This window comes from Pteronotus mesoamericanus, unplaced genomic scaffold, assembly GCF_021234165.1.
Source record: "Pteronotus mesoamericanus isolate MK-2021 breed Mesoamerican mustached bat unplaced genomic scaffold, CSHL_Meso_final scaffold_54, whole genome shotgun sequence".
Taxonomy (NCBI): Eukaryota; Metazoa; Chordata; class Mammalia; order Chiroptera; family Mormoopidae; genus Pteronotus; species Pteronotus mesoamericanus.
The window spans coordinates 31,896,708-31,917,205 of NW_026555321.1; the positions used below are offsets into that span (position 1 = coordinate 31,896,708).

At 40.0% G+C, this 20,498-nt stretch overlaps 1 protein-coding gene across 3 annotated transcripts in view; it reads left to right on the forward strand.

Moving 5' to 3' along the window:
- SEC13 (SEC13 homolog, nuclear pore and COPII coat complex component) overlaps positions 1-12,129 on the forward strand; it is a 37,386-nt gene extending 25,257 nt beyond the window's left edge. For all 3 annotated transcript variants that reach the window (XM_054595760.1, XM_054595762.1, XM_054595763.1), the window contains 4 exons: positions 188-321; positions 726-849; positions 1,751-1,897; positions 11,698-12,129. In XM_054595760.1, the coding sequence (XP_054451735.1) occupies positions 188-321; positions 726-849; positions 1,751-1,897; positions 11,698-11,811 (519 nt within the window). In that variant the 3' untranslated portion in view covers positions 11,812-12,129. The remainder of the gene's footprint in view (positions 1-187; positions 322-725; positions 850-1,750; positions 1,898-11,697) is intronic.
- The last annotated feature ends 8,369 nt before the right edge of the window (positions 12,130-20,498 follow it).

A 20,498-nucleotide genomic window follows, 5' to 3' on the forward strand; every position in this document is an offset into this window, starting at 1 on the left:
AAAATAAACACAGTTAGGAATTCTTGAAGGAGAATTAGGAGTGGCTAATCCTTAGTTCATCCAAATAGCTCTCCTACATAATCCAGTCCTGAGGATTAGAAAGGAAATGAGCAGCAGCCTTAGGTCTGCCAAAGCAGTGGTCTGTTGCAGGGCAAAAGGGCAAAGTCACAAGTCCCCCTTATTACAGATTGGCTGCAATGCCGTCAGCTGGGCCCCTGCTGTTGTACCTGGGAGCCTCATAGACCAGCCATCAGGACAGAAGCCCAACTACATCAAGAAATTTGCCTCAGGTGGCTGTGACAACCTCATCAAGCTGTGGAAGTAAGTGGGATTGTGGACTTCTCAAGGGGACACTTTTTGCCTTCTATCCTACCTTCCAGAGCTCAGCCACAGTTCACAAAAAACAGGATCTTTTTTTTTCTTCCCTCCTGCCCGCAGAACACTATTTTCCACATCAGAGGACATCCTTTAAAAAATACTTGCTTTTTGCTCAAGCACTTTTATTCTTCCCCCTAATTTCTAACTGCTAGAGCTGACTTGGCTGTGGATGAACAATGCATTATAGCTGGTAAACAGGATAAAATTCTACAAGCTCAAGGAATGAAATAAGAAAGATGGAACAGCTTCTCAGCCCCTGTGGAGCCTACGATGTGGGGAAGAAATAGTGGCGTGGGAAAGGCATCTGGGCTCACACTACCTGATTATCCTCTGATCTCCCCTATTAGGGAAGAAGAGGACGGCCAGTGGAAGGAGGAGCAGAAATTGGAAGCACACAGTGACTGGGTTCGCGACGTGGCATGGGCCCCTTCCATTGGTCTACCCACTAGCACCATCGCCAGCTGTTCCCAGGTCAGCTCAGACCCATGAGAGCATCCTGTGTTATTTTATCTCTGAGTGAGTCCTATCAGCCCTTTAGGTCCTTTTAAGGGAAAGCCCTTGAAAGATAAGAACGGGGCATCAGGCACCTTTGGAACAGTGCCGATAGGGGAGCGTGTGGAGCCAGGGCAACACGCAGAGAACTCTTGATCACAAGCCGCAAGTGGCTTGCCTCCACTGAGCCAAAAAAGCAGAACCAGTTTCCCGTCCTGATGCTTGTGTAAGGAGGGAATGGAGGTGCTCAAGTGCAATTCTGAGAGCTTCCAAACAAGGACCAGGGCAATGGGAAATTCTAAGACCTTGGACTCATCTAATGTCCACTCTTCCCAGGCAGATCACAAAAGTAAGACCAAGGATAAGCCTTTAATTATATGCTACCAACACCCTGGGCAAGAATTAAGCCAGGCAGCCAGGCCTTTTACATCATTTGTGCCTGTTTTATTTAGTCCTAAATCTGAGAGGGGTGGGGTTTTGTTTTGTTTGTTCTTGGTTTTGTCTACCTCTGAGCCAGCCATACCCATTCAGTTGAGAAAGTATAGATAGAGCCAGAGAAAGCTAAAACAAGGAAGTGATTTGGCAGACATGAGGAAAAGCCCAGAGAAAATTTGAGAGTCAGCAATGCAGAAAAAAGTGCATACCTAAAACCAATAAGAGGAAAAGAACCTGGGAGATTCTTGAACTATGTGAAGTGTATTCCTGGGGGAAAGTGATAAAAGCAAGGGTGCTGGGCTGGAAATTGGCCCTCAAAGCTGTGGAAACCCAGGAAGTCCTTGGGCGTGCTTTGCATTGAATCCCCTACCGTATTCCTGCAAAGGTCCAATATGGCTTCAGACAGGATCCCTGTCCCCATCTCCTGACTCTTCTATCTTCCCAGGATGGCCGTGTGTTCATTTGGACGTGTGATGATGCCTCAAGCAATACATGGTCCCCGAAACTACTGCACAAGTTCAATGATGTTGTGTGGCATGTGAGCTGGTCCATCACAGCCAACATCCTGGCTGTCTCAGGCGGAGATAATAAGGTACATCCCATTGCTATGACCTGGTGGACAGAGCCATTTGTGTTTACTTTGCCCACTGGAGAGTGCAGTTGAGTACCCCATCTAATGGCAGGCCTGAGGGGAGCCTTAACAAGGACTACATTTTGAACATGTGTCCCAATTGCATCCTCAAATCTTACTATGTATGCCCCACGCTTACAGATAGGAAAGAAGCTGACAGGAGATTTGACTTGCATAGGAGCCACGAAGCTATTAGATGGTAGGACCAATATTCATACCCAAATTAAATCCAAAGCCACTACCATGCTAGTCCATCACCCCAACCATCTGACTACCTGAATTTCATGATGCCAGTTAACTCTGCCTTAGAGTAGAAGTTGGCCAAACAGATGACAATGGCTCATTACTACTTCCTTTCTGCAGGCAGCTTTCTCTTTTTTTTTTTTTTTTTATTGTGCTAAAATACATATAGCATAAGGCATATCTTAACCATTTTTAAGTGTACAGTTCAGTAGCATTAAGTACATTCACATTGTCATGCAATCATCACCATCATCCATCGCCAGAACTCATCTTCCCAAACTGAAATTCTGTAACCATTAAACAAGATCTCCCCGTTTCCCTTCCCCTAGGCCCTGGCAGCCATCATTTTTCTTTCTGTCTATGAATTTGACTATTCTAGAAACTTCCTGTAAGTGGAGTCATACAGTACTTGTCTTTTTTTCACTGGCTTATTTCACTTAGCTTACTGTCCCCTTATCTATGTTATAGCATGCATCAGTTTCCTTCCTTTATAAGTCTAAATGATTTTTAATTATAACACATTGTATTTATCCATTCATCTAGTTTTTTAATTGGAATTGACATATGTTAGTTTCAGGTGTACAAGTAGTGATTAGACATTTCTGTAACTTAGAGTGATCACCCCAATAAATCTTGTACCCATCTGACACCATACATAGTTATTACAATATTATTGACTATATCCTTTATGCTGTATTTTACATCTCAACGACTGTATTTATAACTGGTAATTTGTACTTCTTAATTCATTCACCTTTTTCGCCCATTCCCTAAAGCCCCTTCTCATCTGGTAACCATCAGTTTGTTCTCTGTATCTCTGAGCTTGTTCCTGTTTTGTTTGTTTGATTATTTTGTTCTTTAGATTCCACATATAAGTGGAATCATGCAACATTTATCTTTGACTTACTTCATTTGGCATAATACCCTGTGGATTCATCCATGTTGTTGCAGATAGCAAGACTTCATTCTTTTTATGACTAAATGGTATTCCATTGTATATGTATACCAATATTCTTTGTCTATTCATCTATCAGTGGACACTTAGGTGCTTCCATATCTTGGTTATTATAAGTAATGCTGTAAACATAGGGGTGCATATATTTTCACATTGATTTTTGGATTTCTTCAGATAAATACCCAGAAGTGGAATTGCTGGGTCATTTGATAGTTCTATTTTTAATTTTTTGAGGAACCTCCACACTGTTTTTAAAAGTGGCTGCACCAATTTACAGTCCCACCAACACTGCCCAGGGGTTCCCTTTTCTCCACATCCTCACCAACATCTGTTGTTTGTTGCTAACCATCTGACAGGTCTGAGTTGGTATCTCATCATGGTTTTAATTTATATTTCCCTGATGATTAAAGATGTTAAGCATGTTTTCACAAGTTTGTTGGCTGTCCATATGTCCTTTTGGGAAGAGTCTATTCATATCCTCTGCCCATTTTTAATTGGATTGTTTGTTTTTTGGTGTTAGGTTGTATGAGTTCTTACATATTTTGGGTGCTAACCCTTTATTGGATGTATCATTGGTGAATATCTTCTTTCATTTAGTAGATTGTCTTTTTGTATTGTTGATATGCAAAATGTTTTTAGTTTTCTGTAGTCCCATTTGTTTATTTTCTCTTTTGTTCCCCTTACCCAAGGAGACAGGCCCAAAAAATATACTTCTAAGAGTGACTTCAAAGAGCTTAGTTTACTGCCTATGTTTTCTTCAAGGAGTTTTCAGGTCCTAAATTTATGTCTTTAATCCATTTTGAGTGAAATAAAGAGATGTAGTTTCAATTCTAAATGATAGCTTTGCTGGGTAATTTTGGTTGTAGGTTTTTGCCTTTCATCACTGTGAATATTTGGTGCCAATTGCTTCTGGCCTGCAAAGTTTCTCCTGAGAAATCAGCTGATAGTAGCTTTATGGGAGCTCCCTTGTACATGACTACTTTTCCCTTGCTACTTTAAGATTTTCTCTGTCTTTAACCTTTGGCATTTTAATTATGATGTGTCTCTTGGTGTGGACCTCTTAGATTCACAGAAAGTTTAGGACATTCTGAGCTTTCTGGACTTGAATGTTTATTTCCTTCACCATGTAGGGAAGTTTTCAGTCATTATTTCTTCAACTAGAGTTTCAATCCCTTGCTTTCTCTTTTCTCCTTCTGGTACCCCTGTGATACGAATGTTAGTATGCTTGATGTTGTCCCAGAAGTCCCTTAAACGATCCTCATTTTTTTTATTCTTTTTTCTTTTTGCTGTTAAAATTAGATGTTTTCTGCTACCTTGTCTTTCTGATCACTAATTCGATCGTCTGCTTCATCTAATCTGCTGTTGGCTCCTCTGATGTATTCATTTCAGTTATTGTATTCTTCATTTCTTACTGGTTCTTTTTTATGCTTTCTCTTTGTTGAAGTTCTCACTGAATTCATCTGTTTGTCCCCTAAGTTCATTGAGCATCCTTATAACCAGTGTTTTGAACTCTATATCTGGTGGATTGCTTGTCTCCATTGCATTGTTTTTTCCTGGAGTTTTGTCCTGTTCTTTCATAAGGGACATGTTTTTTATCTCGTCATTTTGGCTGTCTTACTCTGTTTGTTTCTACATATTAGGTAGAGCTGCTATATCTCCCAGTCTCAGCAGGGTGGCCTTATGTAGTAGATGTCCTGTGGAGCCCAATGGTGCAGTCTCCCTGGCCACCTGAACAGTGTGTTCCAGAGATACACTTGTGTGGATGGTGGGTGCCTGCTTGTTGTAGTTGAGCCTTGGCTGCCCTTGGCATGTCAGCGGGTGGATTGACCCTCGGGTTAACTGGACATGATGGCTGGCCATGACTACAGTGGACAAACTGTTATGCAGGGGCTGACCCCATAGTGGGGGGGGGTCACTTTTACAGAGCTCTGGGGCCAGCCAAGTTCATCCTTTGGATGTGTCATTTGTGAAGCTGGCTCCATTGTGGTTCCAGAGCCTCTTTGGAGGGTCTCCAGTGCAACTCAAGGTCAGTCACTGCTTGTGCCTTGTTTGGGGCCACCTGGTGGAAGCTACAAAATGAACTCCTAGTTGGTTGCCACTTGTGCTGGGCTTGTAGATCACTTGGAGAGGCTATGCTGTGAACCAAGGCTAACCACCTCCAGTACCAGACTTGTAGCCGCTTAGTTGAAGCTACATCCAGCCAAGACCAGCAAGCTGAGACTGATCACTGATCTCCCCTTGTGCCAGGCTTGGGGCTGCTTAGCAAGTGGTATAAGGGATGCCTAGGACAGCTGCTGCTAGTTTGGGGTTTGTGGACCTTTGAGAAGTTTTGGGAAAGTCTGCAGCATGAACCAAGGCAGGCCACTTGTGTGGAAAAGCCACTGGAAGAGTTTCAGGCCCAGCACTCAAGTCGAGTAGGACAGGGTCTCAGAGAGTCACTAGCATGGGACTAACAGTGTTAGGTCAGTGGAGACCTCAGATTTGGTGCCTACCAGCACTTCTATCCCCTCACGGTTGCCTCTCCAGCCCTCACCCTGAAGCTAGTCAATTTAGTTTCTCCTTGTATGTCCCTGGTGCTTTTCCAGGTATCGCCCTTCCACTGAAGCCCATAGGGAATGTAAGTGAGTGAGTCCACGTGCAGGTCCCTCAAGAGGATACCTCCGTCTCCAGCAGACCTCATCTCGCTCAGACACAATCCCCACTGGTTTTCACTGCCAGATATTATTGGGACTCCTCTTCCTGACACTGTGTCCCTATCTCGGGAGCCCTTCGTGGGATTGGGAGTCCTCACTCCTTAGGTGGATCTCCAAAACTGAGATACCTGTCTGACTCTTAATCACCACACCGTGGGTATGGGACCTGCTCATTCAGCATCTCCACCCCTCCTACCAGTTATATGTGTTCTGTTTAACTAGACTTCAGTTGGTTCTTCATTATAGCTGTTTCATAATTTAGTTATAATTTGGTTGTAATGTGGTCTTCAGAGGAGGCAAGCATGGCATTTACAGACTCCACCATCTTGACTGGAAGTCCTATCCATTTACATATTGATGGTCATTGGGGTGCTTCCAGCTTGTGGCTATTGTGAATAATGCTGCTATCCACATGGATGCACAGATAATATCCCTTCAAGACCCTCTGCACCCAGACCCATGTGGCTTGGTTAGGCATCATCCCACCAAGCAAAAGGCTGCCGGTTGAATTCCTGGTCAGGGCGCAAGCCTGGATGGTGGGTTCAGTCACTAGTCAGAGCACATGCAAGGGGCTGCCAATCAATGTTTCTCTCTCACATTGATGTTTGTCTCCCTCTCTTTCTCCCTCCCTTCCCATTTCCCTAAAAATAAATAAATAAAATCTTTTTTTTTTTTTTTATTAAAATTAAAAAAGACCCTCTGCAGTCAGCTTTATCCACCCTGGGGTCCCTTTCATATACAGGGGTCCCTTCTGTACATGAAAGATCTAGCAGGCCCCTTCTCAAAGCCATAGAATTTTGGAACTATAATGACCCCCAGCAGACAATTAATCCGATCTTTATTTGTAGTGTGTGCCAGAGTTAGGAACAGAACCCAAGTTTGGTGGCACTCAAGACAGGCCAGGGGACCCTGACTTACCTCAGGCAGCACTACAGTAATAATGTTTAAAAAGCAGTAAAGGAAGTGCCTGGTTGTACATTCCATGTTTGGGGGTCTGCTGTCACGATGCTAATACTGCTTACTCTTCTTTATAAACCTGTTTCCTATAAAAAGCTCAATTCGATTGCTGTCTCTATAGCACCCCTTCATTAGACTTACTATGTTTTCAGTCCACAGCATCCTACACAGTGTGTGTTTAGTAAATAACGTCTGTTCCTCAAGCAGGAGTTCTTAAAATCATTTTTAATCAAATTAATATGTTTACATACCTTTACGTAGTTTTTATTAGGTTATGATTTTTTTTAAATCAGTCTCCTAATTTTCACACCCCAGGGCACATCTTTTCAGTTCTTAGGTATTTCTTCCACTGTTGACTTAGTGTATAAATAACATACTTACTGATCTACTTTCTTCGTCTACCACAGTTCTCAAATGTTAGCATTGCTGAACTTCTTAATACACATATTGCCAAATCCAACACCAGAGCTTCTGAATGGTGGGTCTGAGCTGTGACCCAAGATTTTGCACTTTACACAAGCTCCCAGGTGATGGAGATGTTCTGGTCTTAAGGACCTCACTTTGAGAGTCATTGCTCTTGACCGCCCCACACCCTCTCACTATAGTTGAAGCTGTATCAACATTGTTAAAACAGCATCTGTGTTTACATCATTATTATTACTGTTACTTTGTTCTAATGATATAAATTATTTACAGTGTTGCCAACTCTCTGCTGCTGTCACTCATACTCCTTTTTTTTCCCCACTTTTGAGATATAATTCATATATATTGCTGCATAAGTTTAAGGTATACAGCATAACGATTTGACTTACATACTGCAAACTGATTACTACTTTAGGTTTCATTAATATCCATCATCTCATAGATACAATAAAAAGAGAAAACAAAACAAGAAAAAATATTTTTCCTTGTGAGAACAACTCAGGATTTACTCTCAAGAATTTTCATATATATCATACAGCAATGTTAACTTTAGTTATCATGTTGTATGTTACATCTCTAGTACTTATTTATCTTGTGACTGGAAGCTTGTACCTTTTGACTACCTTTTTCCTGTTCCCCCTCTCCCTACACCACCCAACCCCAGCGCCCATACATCTGGCAACTGGCAATGACAAACCTAATCCCTTTTCCTGTGAATTTGGTTTTGGGTTTGGGAGAGGGGCATGGATTCCAAATATATGTGAGGTCACACAGTATTTGTCTTTATGTGTCTGACATTTCACTTAAGCATAATGCCATCAGGGTCCTTCTGATTGTCACAAGTAGCAGGATTTCCTCGTTTTTTATGGCTGAATTATATTCTATTGTGTGAATTATATATGTGTATATACATATAAGTATATACACACAACAGAATATATATACCTCTCTCACAACTTCTTTCTCCATCGAAGTTCTCTTAGGTGTTTTCATGTCTTGGCCATTGTAAATAATGCCGCTATGAATATAGGAGTCTATTCTAATTAGTGTTTTTGTTTTCTTCAAATAAATATCCAGAAGTAGAATTGCCGGGTCATATAGCAGTTCTATTTTTAAATTTTTGAGGATTCTTCATACTATTTTCCAGAGTGCCTCAACTAATTTACATAATCATGAACAGTATGAGGGTTCCCTTTCTCCACACCCTTGTCAGCATTTACAATCTCATCTTTAGATGATAGCTATGCTAACCAATGTGAGGTAATACCGCATTGTGGTTTTGATTTGTATTTCCCTAATGATGAGCATCTTTTCATGTACCTATTGTCCTTTCATATATATTTGGAGAAATGTCTATTTTTAGGGTTTTTTATGTTTTTTTTAATGTCAGGGTGGTCCATGATGCAGGCTGTGAAGGAATTCACAAAGAGAAGAAAGTGTAGAGAGTCAAGTTTTCTTTTGTAAGTCTGTTGATTCTTTTTTAAAGTATTTTTTCATTTATTTTTTAGAGAGGAGGGGAGGGAGAAAGAGAGAAGAAACATTGATGTGCAAGAGAAACACTGATTGGCTGCCTCTCGCCTGACCCCAACTGGGGACCTGGCCCACAACCCAGCATGCGCCATGACTGGGAATCAAACTGGCAACATTTTAGTACGAAAGTCAGTGCTGAGTTCTCTGAGCCACATCAGCCAGGGCAGGGTTTTTTGGTTTTGTTTTGGGGTTTTTGCCCAATTTTAATTGGAGTATTTGATTTTTTTGCTGTTGAGTTCTAGGAGTCTTTAGTATTTTGATATTAATCCCTTTTCAGATAAATGGTTTGCAGATATTTTTTCCCATTCCATAGGTTGTCTTTTTTTACTTTGTTGATGGTTTCTTTTACCATACAGAAGCTTTTTAGTTTGATGTAGTCCCAGTTTGGATTTTGTTGACTGGCTTGCAGGTGACCCTGTGGCTTACGTTTTAGGTGTCATAAATAAAAAATCATTGCCATAACCCATGTCAAGGAACTTTTTTCATAAGTTTTCTTCTAGGAGTTTCCTGGTTTCAGTTATGCTTAAATCTGCAATCCATTTCAAGTTAATTTTTGTGGGTAGTGTAAGATAAGGGTATTGGTTCATTTTTTTTTATATGTGTATGCCCAATTTTCCCATAATCATTTATTGAAGAGACTCTCCTCCATTGAGTACTCTTGGCTTCCTTGTCAAATACCAGTTGATCATAATATGCTTAGGTCATTTCTGAGCTTTTGATTCTGTTCCATTGATCTATTTGTTTTTATGTTAGTACCATTCTGTTTTGATTGCAAGACTTACAGTATAGAGCTTGAAATCAGGAATTGTCATACCTCCCACTTTGTTCTTTCTCAAGATTGCTTCAGCTCTTCAGAGTATTTTGTGGTTATATATGAATTTTAGGATTTTTTTTTCATACTTCTGTAAAATATGTCATTGGAATCTTGGCAGGAATTACGTTGAATCTACAGATGGTTTTTGGTAGTATGGACATTTTAACAATATTCTTCCAATCAAGAAACATGGGACGGCCCTGGCTGGTATGGCTCAGTGGATTGAGTACTGGCCTGTGAACCAAAGGGTCACCTATTTGATTCCCAGTCAGGGCACATGCCTGGGTTGTAGGCCGGGTCTCTGGTGGGGATCGCATGAGAGGCAACCACACATTGATGTTTCTCTCCCTTTCTTTCCCCCTCCCTTCCTCTCTCTCTAAAAATAAATAAATTTTGAAGGAAAAAATAGAAAATGTGGAATACCTTTCCATTTATTTGTGTTGTCTTCCATTTCTTTCATCAATGTCTTGTAGTTTTCAGAGTAGTTTACCTCCTTGGTTAAGTTCCTAAGTATTTTATTGTTTTTGATGCTATTATAAATGGAATATCATTTCTTTCCACATAATTTGTTAATGCATAGAAATGCTGCTGGTTTTGTATTTAGTTTTGTATACTGCAACTTTACTAGATTCCTTGATTAGATTTTTGGAGGACTCTTGAAGGTGGTCTATATATAAAATTATGTCATCCTCAAATAGAGACAATTGTACTTCTTACTTTCCAATTCTAATGCCATTTTTTCCTCCTCCTCTTGCCAATTCTCTGGCAAAGACTTCCAGTACTATGTTGAATAGAAGTGGTAAGAGTGGGTGCTCTTGTTGCGATCTTATAGGAAAAGCTTTCAACCTTTCACCATGATAGGAACTGTGAGCTTGTCATGTATGCGCTTTATTGTGTTGAGATGTATTCCTTCTAAACCCAATTTTTTAAGAGTTCTTTTTTATCATAAGTGAATGTTAAATTTTGTCAAATGTTTTTTCCGTATCTACTGAGATGATCATTTGATTTTTTTTTCTTTTATTCCATTAATGCTATCTATCACATTGATTCATTTATGTATGTTGAACCATCCTTGTTTTCCAGATATAAACCACACTTTGGTCATGGTGAATGATCCTTTCAATGTGCTGCTGAATTTGGCCTGCTAATATTCTATTGAGAATTTTTGTATCTGTATTTATGAAGGATGTTGTTCTGTAGTTTTCTTTACTATAGTCCTTTTCATGCTTTGGTATCAATGTAATGATGGCCTCATAAAATGAGTGGGGGAATGTTTCCTCCTTTTCAATTTTTTGAAAGAGTTTAAGAACTGGTATTAATTGTTTGATACTTAAATGTTTGATAAAATTCACAAGTGATGCCAGGGCTTTTCCTCACAGGAGATTTTTTTGATTGCTGATTCAGTCTCCTTATTAGTAATTGGTCTAATCAGGCTTGCTTTTTCTTCCAGATTGTTTTGGTGGTTTATCAGAGTGACTGTTGTGATAACACAGTGCTTATGTCCAAATAAACATTATTGTACTTAATGGCCGCTAACATAGGGGTAGTGATGCTGGCAATTCAGATATGCCAAAGAGAAGCTATAACATGCTTCCTTTAAGTAAAGGGTGAGTACAGTACAAGAAGATACTTCAAAAAGCGACCATATTTACATAACTTATATTACAATATATTGTTACTATTGTTCTGTTTTATTATTGTTACTCTTACTGTGCCTCATTTATAAATTAAATTTTTTCATAGGTGTGTATGTGTAGGGTTCAGCACTATCCATGGTTTCAGGCATCCACTAGAGATGGTCATGGAACATATCCCTTGTGGATTGTATTGGGACTCGAACCTCTGGTGCAAGGGGTGCATCAGCCTCACTCCCGTGTCCTAGAAGTCTTTTAGTGGTGTCTTGTCCATGAGCAGTTGTTCTTTTGAGGGGGAGTGAAATCATTTGGAACTACTCATGTTACCATCTTGATATCATGCTCCATTTTTTTCTGTTTTGATAGGATTTCAATGGGGGAACCAAGATAAGCCCTCTGTTTACCCCCAAAGCTGTGAGCCATGACTCTTTATAGCGATCTTGGCTCTCATTAGGGGATCCAGGGGGAAGGGGTGCTGACCCATAATAAACTGTGTGTGTACTGGCTTGCAGGTGACCCTGTGGAAGGAGTCAGTCGATGGGCAGTGGGTGTGCATCAGTGACGTCAACAAGGGCCAGGGTTCTGTATCTGCATCAGTCACAGAGGGCCAACAGAACGAGCAGTGACAAGACAAGCAGGGCCCGGTTCCCCACCTGCCCGTTTCCGGACTGCCCCTTCCTGGACCAAGTGGCAAACAGCTGGGAGGAAGCGGTCCAAACACCACCAAGATTACTTTCCCAGGAATAGTTAAACCTGCAACTGGATTGATCATCTGCCTTAACATGATTTGATATGGTTTGTAATTTACTATCTGGCTGAAAGCACTAATGTTATAAGGGAAAAACTATTATTTTTAAATATTTTTTGGCCATTTCTATGTACCTTTTGGGTTCAGGCATTATTTGGGAGGTTTTGTTTCCAAAGTAATTAAACACATTGTTCATCATTTTCCCTACATTATCCCCCCTAAAAATTCATTTTGACTCGTTGGTCAACATTAACCAAGTCCCTGTTGGCCTGGCAAAACCCCACCCATAAATCTGGTCTGTCACTGTGTAAGCATCCTTGTGATTCAGTTTCTACAGAAGTACCATAAAGCACTGTCAAAGGAGTGCTGGATTTGGTCTTTGGTTACAGGACCTGAACTCTGGCTCTGCTACTTACCCTGAACACACATCCTCTTCTGTAGAATGAGACTAATGAAGTCTGCCCTACAGAATGGTTGCAAGATTTAAATGAGCTAATACATGTGGGTGACCCACAAAATGCTATGCAAATGCAGGATAGTACTAACCAAATACCAATAGTTAAAGATCCTGGCCAGAAAAGAGGGGCACAATTCATTCAGTTTATTGACCCTTTCAGTGCTAGGAGGGGCTTGGGATGGCGGTCATAGTTCTGATCTGAAGCAACATGGAACCAAGTGTCACATCTCAGCAGGGCCCCTCTCCTGAATCAGCAATCACAACAATAGCTACCATTTACTGAGACCTGCTGTGAGCTGGCAGTACACTTGGCTCTTTTACACATTAAGCAGCACAACAAACCTGTAGGTATCTACCCCCCAATTTACTGAGTAAGTGGCACAGAAGGTTAGAGACTACCCAGGACTGACCACTGCCAAGTTGGTAAAGCCAGTATTTGAGTCCTGATCCATCTTAATGCCAAAGTTAGTGTTTTCAATGTAGAATGAGGGAGACTCCTCAGCTGTTACCTAGAGGGATATAATGCTCACACCAGAGTTTGGTATGAATACACTTAGGCAAAAGTCAAGCCACTCATCTCAGGAGGCTGTAGGCACAGGTAAGTGCCTACACTCTTCTACCTGCTTCTCATCCTTTGTTTTCCCACAGCAAAACCCCCCTTTTGAGGTAGTCTCACAGACCACTGAACTAAAGGTATATGGCCACACCATTCGTAGACATAATATCTGTGTGGGATCTGCATAAGGAAAGAAAAGGGGTGGGGGGATGATCCTTTGAGCCAGGTAATGAAAGAATTACCATCAAATAATCCCCCATTCTTAATAGGGAAAACTCAGCAAGCCAATAAGAGAACTGTCAAAGCTGGAAGTTTCACAGGCTTTTGTTAATACATGAGTTATACAGAAGAGGTTTCTACTTCCACACAAGAAGGATTAACAGCTATGATTTTCCTCACACTGTAGCACACAAAATGCATGAAACAACTGCTTTCAGATAACAGGCAGCATTTGGGAGAACAGAAACAGGTAAGAGGAGCACACCTGTCCCAGCTTACTACTGGATGTTTTCCAAAGAACAGGGAGGCAGAATCCAGAATCTGGTCTCACTGAGTTGAAGAGACAAAAGTTCAAGAAAGCTAAGCTACAACTTGGGGCAGAGTACTAGAGAAGAAGGAGCTGCTCAGAGCAAGCTCTTGAGATCTGCAAAAGGGTCTCTCAAGAGTCTGACCAAGTACTAACTGGCATATATGAAAGGTAAAACTCATTACTGGAAAGCAATAGACCGAATAATTCCTGGAAACTCAGAGTGGGAAGAGTTAATTTTCCAAAGAACTAGACTGCAACAACTTGATAAACATAGGGCACTGGGTAGAGTCCTAAGAAAGGTACATACCTTAAGAGTAGATCTTAAATTAGGTCTAGAGGAAAGGCTGCTCTGGATCTTAAAAGCCTTAAAAGAATGAAGTTGATCCATAAGTAATTTCACTTTGTGCCAGATCAAAGCCCAGTACTCTAAAGGAAAAAAGAAATCACTTGATAACAAAACTTACAATGTGCAGCAGCCAATCCAAAATTACCAGCATGCAAAGAAGCAGGAAAATATTACCCATAACCAGGAGAGAAAAAACATTAATAGACACAAGCACAGAAATGAAACCATGAAATTAGAGCAGGACCTTAAAAAGGCTATTTATAAATATGTTCAAAAATGTAAAGGAAAAGGAACAAGAAAAATGGGAGATAAATGCTGCAAATAGAATTTCTAGAAATGAAAAATTCAGTATCTATAATGAAAATAGACTGGATAGGAGGAAGAGCAGATTAGACACAGTGGGAAAGATACACTAAGTCTGAACACACAGCAACAGAGAAAAAGGGACTAAAAACTGAACCAAGTAAATGTAGCCTGATGGACAATATCAAGTAGTCGATGTGTAAATTGGAGTCCCAAGGAGAAAAAAATTTTAAGAGGGACAAGTGAACAAAGTATTTGAAGAAACAGGATTTTTCAAAATGCATAAAAACTATAACCCTACAGATCCACAAAATTGGAGACCCCCAAGTAAAAAAGTATATATATTAAACATACCCCATAATGAAATTGCTGAAATTTTAAACTATACAAGTAGCCAAAGAAAAAAGAGATTACATACAGAATAACAAATATAGTCAACCCTCCCTATCTGCAAGTTTTGCATCAGGGGACTGAACCAACTGCAGGTGAAAATATTCAGAAAAAAAATCCCAAAAAGTTCTAAAAAGCAAAAGTTGATTTGCCACACACCAAACACTATGCTGAGTCCACACCAATGAAGTGGTGTGTAGGCATATCAGGCTCTAGCCTATATGCAAAAATAGGTTGTATGCAAGTACTACACCATGTTACGTAAGGCACTTGAGCATCTGCAGATTTATCCGCAGCGGGTCCTGGAACCAATGCCCCACAGATACTCAGATTATAAGAATGTCTATCAACGTATCAGATCTTATGCAAACCATAAGAAAACCAACATCTTGGAAATGCTGAAAGGAAAAAATTAGCCTAGAGTACATACCTAGTGAAAATATCTTTTATAAAACAAACGTGAGTGACAGCATCATGGCAGAGTGGGACGGACAACCCCTTTGTATCTCCCTGTGAATTTATAACTAGTCAGATGTTTGTAGCCAACAGAAGTTCCTTTGCTGAGCACACTAGGACCGCAGGGAGATTCACACACCAATGCATCTGAAGGTGGGCATGTTGGAACATGTAGGGGAGACGTGGTGGAGAGAGGGCAGGTACAGTCCCACAGACACAGTTCCCTGGCCGCCACGGCTGAATTGCTGGACGCAGTGGCTGAGGTAAAGATGGAGGAGTTGGGGCATGGCCTGCACATGCAGCTGGTGGGTGGTAGAAGGGCAGCAGTAATGTTGGCACCCCACAACCTGGCTCCCTTCCCCAACTGCATCCAGAGCCTGATAGCAGCATCAGAGATGCATCTATGGCCTCTCGCAGAACCAGCACCCACAGGAAATCAGGGAGCAACACAGCAGACTTGTGAACCTACCTCACACAACCTGCCACATTCCCCCACCCCCATGGTGGGCTTACCCCAAGACCCAGGCAACCTGGACACAGTAAGAGAACCCAGCACTCTGGATGGGTTCCCATGACTACAGTGACACTGCCCCAACCCACAACCCTGGAGGTGAAAGTAGTGCAGGTAAAACAAAAACTTGCCCTATGGCACCAGTGACTGGGAGGGAAAGACCCCTAAATATCAATCTGCTGAACTGTTAAACCAAACAGACATCTAAATAAGAAAAGTGTTTAATTCAAATGTGCCAGCAAAGACACAATCCACCAAACACCATGAACAACCAAGGTAACATGGTAACACAGAAAGAAAATGACAATTCTCCAGAAACCAAACTCAAAGTCATGGAAGACTGTGGTCTAAATGATAAAGAATTAAAATAGCACTCATGAAGATCTCAACAAGATACAAGAAAACTCAGTTCAATAAGCTCAGGAATAAAATTTATGAACAGAAAGAGTACCAAAGGGACAAAACTATAAGAAAGAACCAAACAGCAGAAAACATAGGCAGTACAATTTCAGAAAGCCCATGTACCAATATTTTTGCTAATATATCTCCTAGGGCAAGGGAAATAAAGAAAAAACAAATGGGACAAAATCAAACTAATGTATTGGGGAACATATTTTCCAATGATACACTGGACAAGGGTTAAATCTACAAAATATATGAACTCATACAACTCAACATCAGAAAGACAACCCAGTTAAAAAATGGGCAAAGGACCTGAATAAACATTTCTCCAAAGAGGACATACAGAGGGCCCACAGACATGAAAAAATGCTCAACATCACTAGCCACTAGAGAGATGTCAATTAAAACCACTACGAGATATCATCTCACACCTGTCAGAATGGTCATCATTAATAAATCAGCAAAACAGCAAGTGCTGGTGAGGATGTGGAGAAAAGGGAACCCTAGTGCACTGTTGGTGGGAATGCAGACTGGTGCAGCCACTTTGGAAAACAGTATAGAGTTTCCTCAAAAAGTTAAAAATGGAAACTGCCTTTTGACCCAGTGATTCCACTGCTGGGAATCTTCCCTAAGAATCACAAAACCCCAGTTCAAAAGAACATATGCACCCCTATGTTCATAGCAGCGCTATTTAAAATAGCCAAGTGTTGGAAACAGCCTAAGTGCCCATCAGTAGATGAATGGATCAAAAAACTGGTACATTTACACAATGGAATACTATGCAGCAGAAAGAAAAAACTACTCCCCTTTGCAATAGCATGAATGGAACTGGAGTCTATTATGCTAAGTGAAATAAACCAGTTGATGGAAGACAAATACCATATGATCTCATAGGAATCTAATGAACAAAATAGAACTAGAGATATGGAAACATGGAACTGACTGACAGCAGCCAGAGGGGAGGGGGGAGAGGGGAGGGGAGAAATGGTGGAAAGAAGGGGGAGGACATGTATGAATGACCCAGGGACATGGACAATGGTGTAGGGATTGACTGGGAGTGGGGGATGAGCTGGGCAGAGGACGGCAAAGTGGGAAAATTGGGACAACTGTAATAGAATAACAATAAAAAATAAATTTAAAAAAATAAATTCTATAGCTGAAGAACTCAATAAATGAGATGAAAAATGCATTAGAGAGCACCAGAAATAGAGCACACCATATAGAAGAGAGAATTAGTGAACTCAAAAATAGAATCTACAAATCAATCAAGTGGAAGAGATGAGAGAAATAAGATTTTTTTAAAATAAAAGACCTCTGCAAGAACTATTTCACTCCATTTAAAAGGGCCACATAAGGAGAAAAGGGGAGAAGAGGACAAAGCCTTTTCAAAGAAATAATTGATGAGAACTTCCCAAGCATAGGGAAGGAACTGGACATTTCAAGCACAAGAAACTAACAGAACTAATTATCTCAGTGCAAAATGACCTTCTCTAAGATGCATTATATTAAAACTGTAAGATGTTATTAATGACAATTAAGGGAGCCAGGGAACAGTAACCTACAAACGAAACCCCTTCAGGTTATCAGATTTCTCAATTGCAACTTCACAGGACAGGAGAGAATGGAATGATATATTCAGAATATTGAAAGATAGAAATCACCATCCAAGAATAATATATCCAGAAAAGTTATCTTTCAGATATGAAAGAGAAATAAAGTCTTACCCGGGCACACAGAAGCTGAGGGAATATACCACCAACTATCTGACCTGCATCACAAGATCTTCTGAATGGAGCTCTTTTACATGAAACAAAAAAACACAAAGTACACAAAATTTTAAGATGACAGAAGAGAACTGCAACTCTATTTCAGAATAGGGTGTTTAACACCTAAACATAACACAAAGGTTAAAGAGGAAAAAAAGCACTAAAAATAACTATACTTCAATTTGGTAATGTATATATAACAAGGACTATTATCTATGAGATATTTTATACAAGCCCTGATAAACACAAAAAATCCAAAGATGAAACCCAAAATCAAAGAGGAGGAAACAGAAAATCATCATGGAAAACCGAACTTAACTAAACTAACTAAAGTTTAGTCCACCAAACTAAAACAGCAGACAGAAACAAAAGGGAAAAAAGAGAAATACAGAGCAATCAAAAAAACAAAGATAAAATGGCAGTAGTAAAACTTTACATGTCAATTATCACTTTAAATATAAATGGACTTAATTTACCAATCAAAGGCACAGTGTAGCCCTGGCCAGTGTAACTCAGTTGGTTGGAGCATCATCCCATACACCAAAAGGCTGTGGTTCAATTTCTGGTCAGGGCACACAAGTAGGCTGTGGGTTCAGTCCCAGCTTGGTGCACATACAGGAGACAACCAATCTATGTTTCTCTCTTACATAGATGTTTCTCTCTCCCTTTCTCTCTCTCCAAAATCAATAAACTTTTTTTTTTATTAAAGTCACAGAGTAGACGGATTTAAAAAATAAAATCCAGTTAAAAGCTCTCTTCAGGAAATTCATCTCAACACCAAAGACAAAAAGTCTCAAAGTGAAGGAGTAGATGATGATACTCCAAGCAAATGGTATCAAAAAAAAGCATGCAGCCATACTTTATCAAAGCAGACCTTAAGAAAAAAGGTAGCACGAAACAAATATGGACATTTTATATTGATAAAGGGGACAATCCATCAAGAAAACATAACATTTATTAAAACATATATACCCAACTTAGGAGCACCAAAATACAGGGTCCAGCATAAATAGCACCCCTTTTTTATTACAAAATCTTTTATTACAAACTCATAAGCACGTAACTCTGTAACATAACAATATCACACTCAAGTGCACCATATGACATTTTAGGTAAAAGTTCAAATTAAAACTATAAATTATTACACCCATATTATTACCCTACAAACCACGCTCAAGCAGGCCTTGCTTCTGCCTGACCCTGTATATAAAACAATTATTTACAGACCTAATGGGAAAAATAGATAGGAAAAAATAGTGGTAGGAGACTTTATCACCCCACTTACACCAGTGGGGAGAAATCAGACAAACAGAAAGTCAACAAGGAAATATTGGTCTTAAATGACGCATTAGAATAGATGGACTTAATAGGTATCAGAACTCTCCAGCCTGAGCAACAGAAAGAATGAACATTCTTACGTGCACATGGAACATATTCAAGGATTGATCATATGTTGGGTCACAAAACAAGCCTCAATAAATTTAAGAAGACTGAAGTCATACCAAGCATCTCTTCTGACCACAAGAGTACGAACCTAGAAATGTACAAGAAGGAAGCTGGAAAAATCATAAATGTTTGGAAATTAAACTATATGTTGCTCTCTTCCACAGGAGGCCTGCACACCACTTCTGAGGCTGCCACCATGTCTCTTGTGATCCCTGAGAAGTTTCAGTGCATCTTGTGAGTACTCAACGGGCAATGGAAAATAGTCTTTGCCAGCACTGCAGTTAAGGGTGAAGGGCAAAATCCACTCATGTGATGCTGAGGAAAGCAGACATCGACATCACCAGGAAGGCAGGAGAGCTCATTGAGAATGAGGTTGGACATGTGATCACCATTACTCAGAATCCACACATGTATAAGAGTCCAGACTGGTTCTTGAACAGACAGAAGGATGTGAACGATAGAAAATAAAACCAGGTCCTGGCCAGCTGTATGGACAAGCTCCGTGAAGCCCTTGGGCAACTGAAGAAAATTTGGGCCTGCAGAGCATTGCACTACTTCTGAGGTCTTCATGTTTAAGGCCAGCATACCAAGGCTGCAGGCCACCAGCGTCTCACTGTGTGTATGTCCAAGTAGAAATAAATCTGTAGTCCTTGTCTGCTAACAAACAGTCTATGCACCAATAAACAAACAAACATGTTAATGAGCAAGTATTGAGTCAATGAGGAAATAAAAGATTCAAAAGATACATGTACATAGTTGGTGTTAGTGGTATAATGGTGAGCATAGCTGCCTTCCAAAATATATATGTACATAGAGACAAATGAAAATGAAAATATGGCATACCAAAAATCTTTGGGATGCAGCAAATGCAATACTAAGAGGGAGCATTACAGCAATACAGACCTACCTCAAGAAACAAAAATCTCAAAAAAAAAAAAAAAATAACATTACACCTGAAGAAACTAGAAAATGAAGAACAAATGAAGCCCAAAGTTGATAGAAAAAAGGAAATTGTAAAAATCAGAGCAGAAATAGATAATTAAAAGACATTAGAAAAAATTAATGAAATGAATAGTAGTTCTTTGAAAAGATAAACAAAATTAACAAAACTTTAACTGGACTCACTAAATACAAGACAGAGAAGCCTCAAAATCAGAAACGAAAGAAATTACAATGTATACCACAGAAATAAAAAAAATTATAAAAGAATATGAAAGGCTGTAGAGCACCAAATTAGACAATCTAGAAGAAATGGACAAATTCTTAGAATCATACAACCTTCCTAGACTGACTCATGAAGAATTAGGAAACCTGAATTGAAACAGTAATCAAAAACCTCCCAAAAAACAAAAGTCAAGGATAACTTCAGTAGTAAATTTTAACAAACACTTGTTTGTTTAACA